The 16,276-nt window shown below is 37.9% G+C and overlaps 1 protein-coding gene across 14 annotated transcripts in view; it reads left to right on the forward strand.

Annotated features, from left to right (window-relative positions):
* WDR41 (WD repeat domain 41) overlaps positions 1 to 16,276 on the forward strand; it is a 204,438-nt gene extending 188,162 nt beyond the window's left edge. For all 14 annotated transcript variants that reach the window (XM_035714328.2, XM_035714329.2, XM_025437309.2 and 11 more), the window contains 6 exons: positions 2,370 to 2,480; positions 7,499 to 7,683; positions 11,840 to 11,961; positions 13,050 to 13,138; positions 14,008 to 14,141; positions 15,823 to 16,276. In XM_035714328.2, coding sequence (XP_035570221.1) covers positions 2,370 to 2,480; positions 7,499 to 7,683; positions 11,840 to 11,961; positions 13,050 to 13,138; positions 14,008 to 14,141; positions 15,823 to 15,975 — 794 coding nt within the window. In that variant the 3' untranslated portion in view covers positions 15,976 to 16,276. The remainder of the gene's footprint in view (positions 1 to 2,369; positions 2,481 to 7,498; positions 7,684 to 11,839; positions 11,962 to 13,049; positions 13,139 to 14,007; positions 14,142 to 15,822) is intronic.

The raw sequence follows: 16,276 nt of genomic DNA on the forward strand, positions 1-16,276 counted from the left end.
CTTCTCCCTCTGCCTGTGTCTCTGCCTCTCATTCTCTCTCTGTGTCTCTATGAATAAATAAATAAAATATTAAAAAAAAATACAGTGCCATTTTTCCTTACATAAAAATAAATTCCAGGGGTGCCTGGGTGACTCAATTGGTTAAGCCTCCAACTCTTGATCTCAATTAAGGTCTTGATCTCAGTGTCATGAGTTCAAGTCCTGCATTGGGCTCTATTCTGGGTATGGAGCCTGCTTAAAACTAAATAAATGAGTGAAAAATAAAATTAAAAAAATCTCATTCTCTGGAAGAGAGCACCTTTTCTATTTCTAAGACCCATTTGTGCCCATGTTCTTGGTTTTAAATGTTCCATACCAATTTTTCTTTTTCTGTGTGAGGGCAGACTCCTTTCAACAGGAAATACAATTTCTTTTTTCTTTTTCAAGATTTTATTTATTGCATGTGCACATGAGTGGAGGGAGGGGCAAAAGGGAAGGGAGAGGGAGAGATTCAAACAGACTCTGCACTGAGTGCAGAGCCTAACTTGGGACTTGAAGTCACGACCCTGAGATCAGAACCTGAGCCAAAACCAAGAGCTGGGCACTCAACCAACTGAGATACAGCACCCCTCAACAGGAGATAAAATTTCTGAGTGCACTTGTGTGTTTCAGTGACTTTGAGGTTTTGCTAGCTAAGCAAGGCTATCAGCTCTGAGATTTCATCTTGATTTAGAAGACCAAGCTCTTTCTTCTTAACCCTTTTTTATTATTTATTTGTTTGTTCTTAAAAGATTTTATTTGAGAGAGAGAGTGCACACAAGTGCGGTGAGGGGCGGAAGGAGAAGCAGATTCCTCGCTGAGCAGAGAGCCCAATGTGGAGCTCAATCCTTGGACTCCGGGATTATGACCTGAGCCAAAGGCAGACACCCAACCAACGGAGCCACCCAGGCGCCCCGCTTAACTCTGTTTTAGAATTGACTATTGCTTCTCTTTGTCTTCGGATCTAATTTATATTTGTTTCCTTTCCTTGAAGTTATTACATAGGTGACTGTCTGAATACTTGTCTATAGGGGCCATATTTCTGAATTCACTGAACAGTTTCACATTATCTTTAGCCCTTAGTAGTTTGTAGAAATCTACTTGGTAGGTTTCCATTCCTCATCACTATTCCAAGTTATTATTTCTGTTAGTTTGATTAAATAGTACATTGCCTGTTATTCCACAGTCCCAATCTCAAGATCATTAGTAGTATTCCAACTATAAGTAGAATTTTTACACAACCTTGATAGGTATCAGGAGGGGTTCCCTTTGTATTTACTGAAAAACCTTCTTTTGACAGCCACAGTTTGAATGTGAATGGCTGTCAGAATGATGTAGCTTGGCTAGAGGTGTGTCAGTTGGCAAAATATTGTCCAGAGACAGAAAGAAATGTGATATGACCAGTTTTCCAGAGAGGAATGTGAGAAAGAAAAGAGACCTTAGTAATTATCCACCACCTGGAAAGGGTATGGGTTCTTCCCACTTCTCAGACATTAGTCATCCTAATCTGTGAGCACCCATAGTACTTGGTACAGTGGCTTATCTATAGCACTTAATACATTGATTATAAGGTTATTTATAAGTCTCACTCCCACTCTAGACTGTGTTTTAGGGCAGTGCCTGGCCTTATTCACATTTGATGTCTAAGTTGCTGGAACATAATTGATGTTTAGTAAATGTTGATAGAATCACTCCTGTTGATTTGATTTTTGGGGTTTTCTGTATTGATTAAAGTTAGGATTTGTACAAGTTTAAATAACGCTGTTTATTACAGTCAGATAATGAGTAAAGCAATACAGTGAACATCTGTTATAATCAAAAGTATATTGAAGGAATACACTGAACATCTGTGACACACAAAAACTATGAGGTGTGTTCTCAGAGAATTTATAATCCAATAGTTTATGCCTAAAAAAAATAATAGCTGCTGAAGTCTTCACTGAATTGACGTTTGTAGCTTATTTTGTAGCAGTGCTTACTGACCTGAGAACATGGGTAGAGAAAGCTGGTGATGGAGATTATTCTAGGATGTGGACCAGTCACTGGCCAAAGAAAGAGGGAGGCAGGATAGCCAGATTTGTACTGAAGCCCTAGACAGGATGGGCACTTGTGGGTTTAGGAGAGTTTTAATAAAGGAATAGTTATATACTCAGGATTTTAGTAGATCATCTTAAACATCTCAAGCATTTGAAAGAAATACTCTAAAGTAGTCTGAATAAGGCTTTCTCTGGAAATGAGTTTTTCAATATTTTAGATCTTTCTCACTTAATGAAATGTTAGCTTTTTTTTAGCAGAAATAGAATTGTCTTCTTTGACCATTTTAATAAAATTATATCTGTATTTTCATTTAGTAATTTTCCAGCTGGTAGCACCCACAGAAGAATCACTAGAATGGGATATTCTTGAAATTAAGCGCCTCCTTGATCATCAGGATAATATTCTCTCATTGGTTAATGTCAATGGTAAGCTTATTGTTTGCATGTCTATATTCTATAAAATTTTGTACTTGTTAACAAAACCTATTCTGAACTTTAGTCTTTTTTTGTTTTAGGATTCTGTAATTACTATCATTAAAATAATGCTTTATGCTAGGAGGGATCAGCATAGTGTGAGATTTAAGCCAGTGGACTGATAAAGTTTTGTAGGTTGGTAGGTCTAAGATGTAGTCATAAGAAAAATAGAGTAGGGCAGAGAAAAGAGATGATGGAGGGAGCATGCTTAACTCACATGCCGTGTGGTAGCTGTGGGATAACCATCATAGGCTATAAATATTAATGCTTAGTGGTATTTCAGCATTTTTGGCAAATAGTCTGGCTAGGAGTCTTGGGTGGCTGAAGTTTAATAGTCTGGAGGAGACTGTAAGAGAATTGTGAGGATGCTCTGAATATGATATAGTGGGAAGACTGGATTGCAATCCCTGGCCTGAACCTGGGTTGGCTCTTCTGGAACAATATTTTGTATAACCATGAAGCAAAAGGAACGAGTACACACAGCACCAAATGTAGTCTCCATTTTTATGCCATTGAGTCACATTTTCAGGTACATGTATGAGAATGTCCTTTCCAGCTCCAGAATGCTCTTCCCTGATAGCCATCTTCTTACACAACCACCTGCAAGTCTTTCTAAAGATCAGATTGTCTGTGGTGATAGAAGTTAACATGTTGGGAGCACCCTTTTATTGTTCTCTGGGGGCTCCTGTTTTCTGTAGCCATGAATGGCACCACCAAAGACAAGTTCCTTTTTTTTTTTTTTTTTTTAGACAAGTTTTTATTTGAGAGACCCTCTGACACAGAGCCCTAACTCCAAGGCCCTGGAGCTGCTAAGAAAAGCACAACAGTGTCATGCCTAGTTCTGTTTTTAGTGATGAAGCATTGGTACCATTGATCCAGCGTGGTTCCTTAATGAAGGTGATGGGATGTTACTCAAGAGGCCTTAACTTTGTGGCTCTTCTTTTGCTGTGTGATATGCAACGAAGCTTGTAACAGTTTAACCAAGAAAGCGTTCTTCAGTTATTTCTTTGCCACTTCTTAAGGGAAGAAAAATGAAAATCTAAAGCAAAAAAATCGGTAATAGGAATTATAGGAAACCCCTAGTATTTTTACTTTCTCAACTCCTGACTGTAAATTTACCTTACAAATAATAAATAACCCAGAAGCATATTGAGGAATCATATATGGACAGAATCTGTTAGAATTTGGAAATGGTATTGTGACAGTCTTATTTTGTACAGAGGCCTGTTTGCTATATTGCAGAGTTCAGTGATCCTGGACTGATGATGATGTACAGTTCCCAGTTGCATTCTCCACCTGTGTCTTTCCCCAATTACCAGTGGGAGATGTGGCTAGATACTGGGTCTGTACTTCACAGGGAAGTGCATTTTCATTGAGATGGCCCCTGGCAACCCTAGGACAGAATTCCCACAAACGTGGATAATGAGTCACAGGTTTGCCAAAGAGATCTGAACGCCTGAGCAGAAGGTTTTCTAACACAGACATACAAGATAACCTTGTTCGTGTCTTCTAGCAAAAGGCTCTGGTGCTTCTTCGTTTTATTCCTTTTTTTGCTTTGACAGCATGGTATGGCAACCATAAATTATTAGTACTTGTGAGGGAGGGGTAGACGTACAACAATAAGATTTCATATTAAGTAACTTTAAGTACATAGGATGAAAATCTATCCATATATATCGTTGAGGTTGTTTTGTGCAAAACATTTTGAGTGATCTGCTTGGGAATATATATTACACAGTGATAAATTACACTGACTTAACTGAATGTCCGTATTTTGTTTTAAGTGAAAAATTCCAACTGGGCACAAATACTTTGCTTCTAACACATAGATGAATCACAGTTGGGAGGATTAAGTCAGAGCAGGCGATTGCTTTGTCTCAGGTTAAGTTAACTGTTACGATGACACATGTAGAGTTAGTGTCAAGAATCTTCACTCCTTATCTGGTTTTTTGGGATGGAAAAGAAGGTCACAGAAAGAGTAGTACTGCCGCCATTAACTATCCTACTATTAAAATTAGAAACCTGTTTCTCTGCACAGATGAGAAGTGAACTTATTTTATCACATAGCAAATTCTGTAGTCTGTTAATAAGCTATAGAAATTGGACTTGAAACTAAGACAAAATAATGTTTACCTGTATAATTACTGGTAATTTTTATTTCTAAGAGATTGTTCATCTAGTTATTAGGTATTTCTGTCAGGGTTATTTGATAAATGGAATAATTAAATCATAATTAACTCATCTTTGTATTCCTAAATTACAAATAACTGGATGTTATAATACCATTATTATAGAGTAATACTGGGGGCTCAAAGTAATCCCAGGGACCCAAAGATAGCATTTGATGTCTTTTTTAAATGGCTCCACATTTATTATGGGATTTTTGCAATCATCTTCATTTAATGCATGAGAAATCCAAGATAGAGAAAGGTTAAATGATTTTCTGAGGACCAGGTGGCTAGTAATAGAGCTACAATTAGAACTTGGGTTTTTAGACTCACATTGTATTGTTTTGTTCTACCTTACCTAAAATATATAAGGATTAAAATAAATTACATTTCTTTAAGATAATTTTTACTGTCCACAGTTATACATTTTCTATTAAATATGTAATTTATAAAGGTTTCTTAGTTGGCCAACTAATTTAATCTTCTTTTAAGGTTATAAAAACTTGTTATTATACAAGTAATACGTAGTCACAGTAGAGAAATGAGAAAATACTGAGAAACATGAAGAATGTAAAAATTAAAATTGTCCCACGCTACAGAATTAAGCAGTGGTCATCCATATCCTTTTAGGCATTTTTCTGAGCATGTGTATGTGTGTGTGTGTATATATATATATATATATATATGGCTTGTGGTTTTATAACAGTATGTCATGAATACTGAATATATTTCTACAGCAATACAAACATACTTTTACAACTTAATTTTTAATAATAGCATTATTGTTTTATTTTGTAGATGTCTTATTTATTCAGTCCCCAACTGGATGTTTAGATTATCTTCACATTTTTAATGTTATATGTAATAATCGTGTTGCATATATCTTTTATCTACTTTCCTCAGGATAAATTCCTAGAAGTGGAATTATTGGATCAAGGGGTTTACATTTTTTGAAAGATATTGATGCATGTTACCAAACTTTGAAAAGATTGTACCAGTTTGTACTAGGACATTAGTAATACAGAAGTGTGTTGATTTCCTATGCTGTTGCCAGCATTGGGTATTTTCCTACTTTTTAATCTTTATCAATTTTCATATCAATCAGTAGTTTCTTACTGCTTTTAGATTTCTTTGATTATTAAGGAAATTGAACATCTTTTCACATGATTACTGCCTATTTGTTCTTGTTTTACCTATTCAGGTCTTTTGGCCATTTTCTCTGTTGGAGTATTTATCTTATTTTTAGTGATTTCTTGGAGCTCCTTGTGTATCAAGTATAGTAAATTCATTTTGACATCTGAGTTGCAAATTTTTTTCGCAGCCTTTGTCATTTAAATATGTGGGTTTTTTGCTAAGGAGATATTTACTCGTATTATCTTTCTCTATCCAGCTGCCTATAGAGCTTTTTACCACTCCACATTTATAAAAGCTTTTACCTTTATTTTTTCAATCCTTTAAGCACTTTTTAAAAAAGATTTTATTTATTTATTTGAGAGAGAGAGAGAGTAGAGAACATGCATGTGAGTGAGAGGAAGGAGGGGAAAGGGAGTCACACGCTTTCCTAAGCCACCCAAGTGCCCCTCCTTTTAAGCACTTTTAATGTTCTAATGTATTTGAAACTTACTTTGACATGTGTAAAATAATAGAAAAAAATATATATTGGTCTCTGCTCCCAGTTGCTGGCACAGAGCTCCTAAACCCTTGTAATTTCCTAAGTGATAAGAGTATAATATAAGGAACCCCTTTTGTTCTAACATTTGGTCTAATATTTGCTGACATGAGAGCTCCTACCTAGATCTCGGAATTTTCTGTGTGATAGGAGTGTATTTTGTTTTAATGAGACCATTATTTCTTAGTGGACTTCTAGATGGGAGTTGGTCACCAGAAAGACAAAGCCGTGGTCTTTTGAGAAATTTGGAATTTTTAGCTCGACTCTTCATTCTCCAGAGAGGGGCTGGAAATGGAGGTAATAATTGATCATGTTTATATGACAAAGCCTCCATAAAAATTCCAACAGTGTGGAGTTTGGAGAGCTTCCAGATTGCCCAATATGTGAAGGTGCTGGGGGAGTGGCACACTTGGAGAATTCACAGAAGCTCCACAGCCCTTCCCTCTCACCTTGTCCTACAGATCTCCTCCATCTCTGTCCTTTATCATATCCTTTTATAATAAGCTGGTAAACAGGAAACTGTTTTCCTGAGGTCTGTGAGCTGCTCTGCAAATTAATTGAATCTGAGGGGGAGCTGTGAGAACGTCTCATTTATAGCTGATTGGTTAGAAGCACAAGTAACAACCTGGACTTGCCATTGGCATCTGATGGCTACCTCCAGGGTAGAGTGTCAAAATGAGTTAAAATGTAGGACACTCAGGGATGTCGCAGAATTTTGTGGTATAGGAAAACCCAACACACATCTGGTGTCACAGGTGTTGTGTGATAGTAGTGTGACGGGAAAAGAGAGACACAGGGTAAGGGTCAGTTTTCTAAACAGTATCTCATCCAAGATAAGGTTCTTTTATTTCTACTCCCCGGTTAACCAAATATTCCACTCACTATGAGCCATTTTTTTTTTCCTCACTGAATTGAAATGCTGTTATCACATACTAAATAACTTAAGTAGTCTGGAGTCTTTTTCTCGTCTTGATGTTCTGTTACATTGATGTTTCTGTTTGGCTTGTATAGGTACCTTACTATTCTAAATATTAATGTTTTATAGAGTACTTACTACTAGGCAGTCCATTCCTTTTTTGACCTTTAGCCTATATAAAATAATAACTAACGAGACAAATATGAACTCTGCCTAGATTTGAGTTTCATAACTGGTTCCCATGTTGGAGAAATGATCATCTGGGATATCCTAGACTGGACCATGCAGGCCTGTGAATGCAACTTCTGGGACCCATCTCCACAGCTGGACACCCAGCAAGAAATAAAGCTCTGCCAAAAACCAAATGACATTTCTATTCATCATTTCACATGGGATGAAGAGGTAAAAAAAGAAAAGTTGAGAAAATAGCTGTAAACTTGCCTTTTTTTAGTGAATCCAGTTTCTAATTTTTTAAACTTAATCTCTTAATGGATGTAAAAAGGTAACATTCCCATGTTGAGGTTGCTCTTTAAAGTGTTCTGATATATTTTTTTTAATTTTTATTTATTTATGATAGTCACAGAGAGAGAGAGAGAGAGAGAGAGAGAGGCAGAGACACAGGCAGAGGGAGAAGCAGGCTCCATGCACCGGGAGCCCGATGTGGGATTTGATCCCGGGTCTCCAGGATCGCGCCCTGGGCCAAAGGCAGGCGCCAAACCGCTGCGCCACCCAGGGATCCCTGATATTTTTCAAAGATTACACAATTTGCATGAAAAAAAGCATTATAATCTTAGCCCCTGTCTATGAGGCAAGGAAGTGATTAAATGTCCACAGATCTAAAAACTGTTGAAATGTTTGGTTGGATTAAATAATCCCAAAGGATCTGAGGATAAAGCTTAAAATGTGGTTTGAAAACACTTTGGGAAAGGATTCTTTTGAAGATGCTTGTGCATTTCCTGGGGAGATAAGGGAAATTTAAAATTTTAGGAATGTTTTTCTTTTAGTCTACTAGCATCCTGAGGCAAGATGATTGTGTGAGAATTACTAAATTCATTCCTTTAGGCCTTGGTGTGATCCTGTTGAAGCACTTTACATCTTCTTTACAGTGAGAGACTGGTACCAATGGATTATGGAATCTTGGCTCTGATCTGTACATTTCTTTTTTTTTTGCCTTCACAGGCTTAGAAAATGTCTGCAAGAGGGGGCTTACTGCTCTAAATGTAATCACAAGAAATGTTTTAGAGTTGTAACTTTTGAGTTACACAGGGGGGAGCCTTTTTTTTTCTACTTTATTTTGTGCCTTTCTATAGCATTTACATTTTGTAATCATATGCATGTTTTTTAAAGTTCGTTTATTTATTTAAGTAATCTTTACACCCAGCGTGTGGGACTTGAACTCATGACCCCAAGATCAAGAGTCACATGCTCCTCCAACTGAGCCAGCTAGGCAGCTCTGCATGTTGTTATTTTTATTTTAAAGACTCAGTGATAGTGTTTTGGATGGGGAGAGTATGGTCCATTTTTTGTTTTCTTTGCACCTTTCCTACTTCAAAAACAAAAGCAAAGCAGAATGCTAATATGCTCAGAGGTTTTTTTTTAAAGATTTATTTATTTATTTAGAGCAAGTAGGAGGTGGGGGAAGAGAAGGAGATAGAGAATCCTGAAGCAGATTCTGCACTGAGTGTGGAGCCCAATGTGGGCCTGATCCCAGGACCCTGAGATCATGACCTGAGCTGAAATCATGAGTCGGCCACTTAACCCACCCAAGTGCCCCCAAAGATTTATTTAAGTCCAAACTTTATTTTGGAATAAAAATTAATATATATGATAAACATGTAGGGTCTCAGAAAAGAAAGAAACTACATTTCTTGTAGTGTTGTGGCCCTAAAAATTCTATATATTTTTTCATTTGATACTTTTTTTGTAAAAATTAGTTTTTTTTCATTTTGTATTTTTAATCTCAGAAATTTTGATTGATGCTTATTAACTGCTATAAATGCTTAATAAAACATTATTCAGTTTTCCCTAGTATTTCTTCTGTATAGGAGGTTTGTTTTTTCTACAGGGGGCCATTAATTACTGCTGATAGGTGATTGATACAGTGTCTCTGTTGATTGATAGCTGCCCGAGAGCTCATTAACTCTCTCCAGTTTTGTTTTGTTTTTTTGTGGACTCTTCTGAACATTTATTGAAACAGCAAAATGTATGTTCATCTCAAATAGAACAGTTAAAAATGGTAAAGCAATACAAAGGACTCGTTGCTAGCAGCAGCCAGTTGTTAGAATTTCCTGCCCTGCTTCTCAATCCGACCCGGGCAAGCTTGTCCTCCCGGAGCTTGCTGCTGCCTACACCTCCCTCATCATTGTGCAGGTCGAACCAAAATTTATAAAATTAACAATTTAGGGTTAAATAGCTTAAATAAGGGGGTTAAATACAAGACACTTCATCAAAGCTTCCGTACAAAGATAAACAGATTTGGCGTCTGTGTATACGGGGTTCTTCTGGCTCACCGCAGATGGACGGGAGGGTGGAGAACAAGCAGGCGGGCTCCCTGCATGGAGCCTGCTTCTCCCTCTGCCTGTGTCTCTGCCTCTCTCTCTCTCTGCCTCTCATTAATAAATAAAATCTTAAAAAACCTTTAATATAATTTTTATATAAAACATTTAATATGGGATCCCTGGGTGGCGCAGTGGTTTAGCGCCTGCCTTTGGCCCAGGGCGCGATCCTGGAGACCCAGGATCGAATCCCACGTCAGGCTCCCGGTGCATGGAGCCTGCTTCTCCCTCTGCCTGTGTCTCTGCCTCTCTCTCTCTCTCTCTGTGACTATCATAAATAAATAAAAATTAAAAAAAAATTTAATATAATTTTAATATAATTTTTATATATATTATAATTTTATATACTTTTTTATAACTTATATAAGACTTTAATATAACAATATAATTATATAATTTTATATAATTTTTAATATAATTTTATATAATTTTTGTATAATTTTCTTTATGACCTTTGGTAAATCACTTAAGCTCTACACAGATTTCTTGTTTTGTAGAACTAGTTTTGGAGATTTCTTTGCATTTGAACTACAACCCATAGGGCTCTAGATTTTAGCAAGTTGGCCTTTTAATGTCCCTGGCACTGGTCCTCAGTTCACATTGCTAAATGCAGAGGACAAATCCATTGGGTCAAGGGGGTCATTCCAGAATTAGGCTCTGATAAGCCTCTGGGGCACGCTTTGGTCCAGGTACTGTAGGTCTGAGTTGGGTTTGTAGCCTCTGAGGCTGCATGAGAAGACTTGTTTTGGTATGAAATGGAGGCAATATAGAGATTGTGAAAGGGCTGCCTCACTGTGGATACCTATCGTATAAGAAAAGGTACTACCTCAGTACTACCAAAAGTGCAGTGATGTGCAAAATGATTTCAGAAGCTAGGCAGTGTGGTGTGCGGCAAGAGCAAGCGACTGAAGTAACATGACCTTTATTCCAATACCAGTTCCATATCTTTCTGCGAGACTTCAGTCTTTTAGAATTTTAACTCTCTTATCTGGAAAATGGCAATAGTATTTGCCATTCCTTACCTTAATGAGATGTTGTGAGGCTGTAATAAGATAAATATTGAAAAGAAAATAAGATAAATATTGGTGAAAGTACCTTCAAAAGGTTAAAGTTGTTCTGGTAAAAAGGTATTTCTAATAGTACATTTGGAAAAATGTTTTTGTGAATCCCTCAGAGGCTCTTAAGATGGCCCTGTCTCTGTAGCATGTGTTTATGTGTCCCTTATAATAGGTCACTTGCGTGCTAAAGATGCAAAGTGCAGGTAAGTTTGCTCACATTGTCCAGGCAAGAGAACTAAGTAATTTCCCGCAAGATATAGTGTTAGGGGAATGATCACCTAGGCAGAGCCTTCCCAGCTTCTGCTCACGGCCTTTCTGCAGCCGCAGCTCCTCTCTAGCCATCATATTTTAGTGAGGGAACAAGGTGATGCTGAGGGGTATAATGCACAGAACTTCCTCTGTGTTCATGGTTGCCCTGCTACCTTCTCAGTGCTCTGAGCTGGGGTGCCAGGGGGCTCAGTGTTAAGGTCTGTCTTGAGTCAGATCATGACCCCGAGGTCCTGGGATGGACCCCTGCATCAGGCTCCCTGCTCAGCAGGGCACCTGCTTCTTTCTCGCTTGTGCACTTGCTCTCTCTCATGTTCTCAAATAAATAAATAAAATCTTTAAAAAAAATGCTCTGAGCTTATTACGCACTTCAGGGGGCAGTACAGTAATTGGGACTACAAGCTAGGAATAGGGAAGGTGATGGCTTTCTGATGTCCTAGCAGGACTGGAATTTTTTTTTTTTAATTTTTAAAGATTTTATTTATTCATTCATGAGAGATACAGACAGAAGGGCAGAGACACAGGCAGAGGGAGAAGCAGGCTCCTCACAGTGAGCCTGAGCCAAAGGCAGACGTTTAACCACTGAGCCACCCAGGCATCCCAGGGCTAGAAATCTTTTATACCATGTAGTGATAAGTACTAATTTTATGCCCATTTCTGAACTTTTCCCCCCGCCAGAATGTATTTGCCGCAGTTGGAAGGGGTTTATATGTGTATAACCTTCAAATGAAGCGTGTGATTGCTTGCCAGAAAACTGCACATGACTCCAGTGTCCTGCACGTTGCCAAACTTCCAAACAGGTACAAGTTCCCATCTGTTCTACAACAAATGAAAGATAATCCCCTTTCCCAGGGCCACCAGGGTAATTTCTCAGGTGGCAAAGTTATCTGGCTCCATGGCTTGACTCGTTAGGTTCTTTTGGGAATGGCGAATACCCATGGCTATCTCTAACAAAAGAGTTTGTGGCAATATATTAAAAAATTTATAAGAGGCAGAGTTCAAATGAATTACATTGAGTTTTATTACAGGAAGGGATAACTTTAAAATTTGGTATTTATTTAAAAAGACAAAGACTTGTGGGCACTATGTGCTAATTTTTCTTCTGTTTTTCTCAACTCATTTTTTTGTTGTAGTTATTGATGGCCAGAAAGAAGTGATCATCTGCTTGTTGTATAAGGCTACTAAATGAGGGCTTTCCTGTCAGGATACATTTGGCTGCTGAGTTTCTAGGCATGAAATTTATATAGGAAGGGAATGCAATATTTTTTTGGATTAAAAAAAAATTTTTTTTATTGGAGTTCAATTTGCCAACATATAGCATAATACCCAATGCTCATCCCATCAAGCATAATACCCAATGCTCATCCCATCAAATGCCCCCCTCAGTGTCCATCACCCAGTCATCCCATCCCCCTGCCCACCTCCCCTTTCACTACCCCTTGTTCATTTCCCAGAGTTAGGAGTCTCTCATGTTCTGTCCCCCTCACTGATATTTCCCACTCATTTTCTCTCCTTTCCCCTTTAATCCCTTTCACTATTTTTTATATTCCCCAAATGAATGAGACCATATAATGTTTGTCCTTTTAGCACAAGAGCCACCTTGAGAAGACACACAGTGAGAGGAGGGATATTGTGAAAGTGTAATTTATACTGTTTTCCTGAATGTGTTTAAGAAATGGGATAGATTTATCACATTTGAGCCAGTGTAACAGTATAACAGGTGCCCTTCCCAAAGGACACTTTTACTTTGCATTGTGAAGCCATGTTACATGAGCTCCTGCCCAGAGCTGAAGAGAAGTAGTTGAGGACTTCACTGATTTCTTGCACTGCAAATTTAGCACTGGCCTTCCATGGTGCATTCTCTATCACTGATTTTCTATTCTGACAGGCAGTTAATCTCATGCTCAGAAGATGGCAGTGTACGCATTTGGGAGTTAAGAGAAAAACAGCAGCTTGCAGTTGAACCTGTACCAACAGGTGTGTGTCTTTTCTCACATGAAAGGCAGTAGTCAGGCCATTCTGTACAACCAGGAGAATAATATACAGTGTGTTCCAAGTAGGCATGTTTACATGAAGTATTCGTAGCTTAATATTGCATTAATGTAGAACTGCATGGTTTGGTTTGGTTTTGTTTTTCAGTTCAAGTCCACTAGTATTTTATTTTTTTAAGGGAAACTCTTATTTTTCTGGTAATCTGAACAAATGGCCATTAAAATAAGTATTCATTTTATAATATCAATCATAATGCTTGATACACAAAGAGGATTTGGACCATCAGATAATCGAATTAAAGTGTTCTTTCAGCCTTTAAGCATTAATATTCAACTCAGTTCATGGGAAAAAGCACTTTTGTGTTTATATCATAATCTCATGAGCTCTTGACCTGCAGGCATTTGGTTTGAAAACAAAATCCTAGTTCATTAGCAATCTCTGCATAACACATCGGATGCTGGTACCTCTGGAATTTCTTCTGGTCACCTGACGTCCTAGGATAGTTTTTGGATGCACATGTTGCTTTTCATCTCCCCTTTGATGGATCTGTGTTGTGACCTTTTTTGGGGGACACTGACATTTAGGCCTTTTACTGCTCTCCTCTTTTATTCCCAGTGCCTGTCATGTTAATATACCTTTACTGGTGGGTGAGCAGCGGCAGTGCAGGAGAAGAGCAGCCAACCTGGTGGTTAAGATGAAATGAAGTGGTGTATTTACAAAGACCCCAGCTTAGTGTTTGGTACCACCCCCTTAGCCCTGGACTAAAATGAGGACAGAACATCTTTGCATTTAGATCTTGCTTTTCTGATCTTCTATTCTAAGTAAAGAGAAATGACCAAAATGATTTTTTCTAGGTTTTTTTAACATGTGGGGATTTGGACGAGTGAACAAACAAGCCAGCCAGCCTATTAAAAAGCAGCAAGAAAATGCTACTCCATGTTCCCTGGAGCTTATTGGAGATTTGATTGGACACTCCTCGTCTGTGGAGGTATTATTTGTAATAGGCATATAAAGATTTAGGGAATTCCTGCTTTCACATCTTCCTGTTCTTCATTTAGTTGGTATCATAAAGACCTATACTTTCTTTCTGTATGTTTTTGCTGAATCTAAACATGGATAGGTTGTAGCATGTGCAATTAAAGATCTCCTTTCACAGAGATACAAGATGAGGAAGCAAGGAGTTTAAAGATGGGCTTTAAAGATGGGCTTACTCACATAAGAGGGCAACAGCCATTGATAGACGATGTGAATAATGTTGAATACATAACAGTAGTAGAGGGTACATGGAGGGTTGGGTTATATGTGTAGAGTAGAAGCCTTGCAGAATGGAATTCCAGGAGCCTTTATCTCCTTTTGAAGGATCATATTTTGCTAGTTTCCATCAGACTCAGGATCTTAGCTATTGTTGTGCATGTATGAAAGTATTAATTGAGAATTGTAAGATGTGTACAATTCTAACTTGTGGAAATCCAAATACATTAATATTTACCGTAGGCACCATTGCCTATGATGAAAGGAATAAGACCAATCATGGTACAGAGATGATTGGAACTGGCAGTAGTATAAGTGAAGCCCTAAGTAATGATTTCTTAGATCCTTCTTCCCTGTTACATGGCTAGGGAGAAACAAATTACTTTTCATTTGAATGTGCATTTATGCTTAGGAGCAGCAGTACCACACTTACCCAGTCATTTCCTGTATCTTAGGCAGTATAGTAGACACCGGAGTTGTCAAAGAAGCATATATATAATCCCTGTCCTCCTGGATCTTATACTTGAGAAAAGAGGAAGGATACAGCACAAATAGGTTGTTAACCAAAGCTGCTTAGGACAGACCCAGATGAGTGTAGCCAGTGAGTGCTCAGGAATTAGAAGAATATGGATAGAGGAAAATAAGGGACTTGATGTAAACCTTGAAGTTTCGGGAGGGATGGTAAGGAGCAGACTAGCTAGGTTGGGGCAGTAGTTTCCTGTGGAGAAGAGACACTAGTGGGTAATAAAGCCTGAGAAAGTAGTTTTGGATCAGATTATGGATGTCCTTGCCTGTAAGGCTGAGGCATTTGGGCTTGACCTTCCCTTCATTTGAGAAGTTTTAGGTTTTTGAAGCTATGACAGTTTCAAAGATTACTGATCCATGTCCTCTTTTTCTGTGGCAAATCATATTATGAATTACATTTTTACACAGTCTTTGTTTCAACTATGATTTGGTTTTCATGAATGTCCTAGAGCCTTCTTCAGTGGTGGGGACCATAGTATATAGATGGCATTCCGTAAATGCTGATGGATTAAAGAGTTCAAGCCAGGGTTTATCTTGTAGAATTTGGAATTTAGACATTTTCCAGTAGCCATCTGTACATAAATAATGAGGGTAGGCATAAATGATTAAGCAGTTCTGGCAGGATTTCTGACATCTTAAAATGAATACTTGAGAAGATGCTGTGAGAATTCATGTACCTCACAAAAACAGGTGCTATAGTTCTGATTATTAAAATATATTAGTCATATATATAAATACTAGACCATCACACAATTTCTCATGAAATATAAGTCTTCATTCACCTCCAGATAAGTCTCCAAGGTACATATCTTACAAGCTCATGTTAGTCTAGTATTAGCCTCACCTCTTCTCTTTGAAGTTCCTATAATCAGTAGCTTTAAATTTCTTTACAGATGTTTCTGTACTTTGAAGATCACGGACTAGTGACATGCTCTGCTGACCATCTCATTATTTTGTGGAAAAATGGAGAAAGAGAATCTGGATTACGCAGTTTAAAATTATTTCAGAAGTTAGAAGAGAATGGTGACTTATATCTTGCTGTCTAGTTGAAGGAATTTGGAGTACATGTGCATGAACCTTGAACATCAAATATAGGGTAATATTCAAATTTGTAATGTATTATTTTTTTTTAAGATTTTATGTTTGAGGGGATCCCTGGGTGGCTCAGCGGTTTAGCGCCTGCCTTTGGCCCAAGGTGCGATCCTGGAGTCCCGGGATCAAGTCCCCCGTCGGGCTCCTGGTGTGCAGCCTGCTTCTTCCTCCTCCTGTGTCTCTGCCTCTCTCTATGTCTATCATAAAAATAAATAAATATTTTTAAAAAAATAAAGATTTTATGTTTGAGCGCCA

Source organism: Canis lupus, chromosome 3, assembly GCF_003254725.2.
Source record: "Canis lupus dingo isolate Sandy chromosome 3, ASM325472v2, whole genome shotgun sequence".
Taxonomy (NCBI): Eukaryota; Metazoa; Chordata; class Mammalia; order Carnivora; family Canidae; genus Canis; species Canis lupus.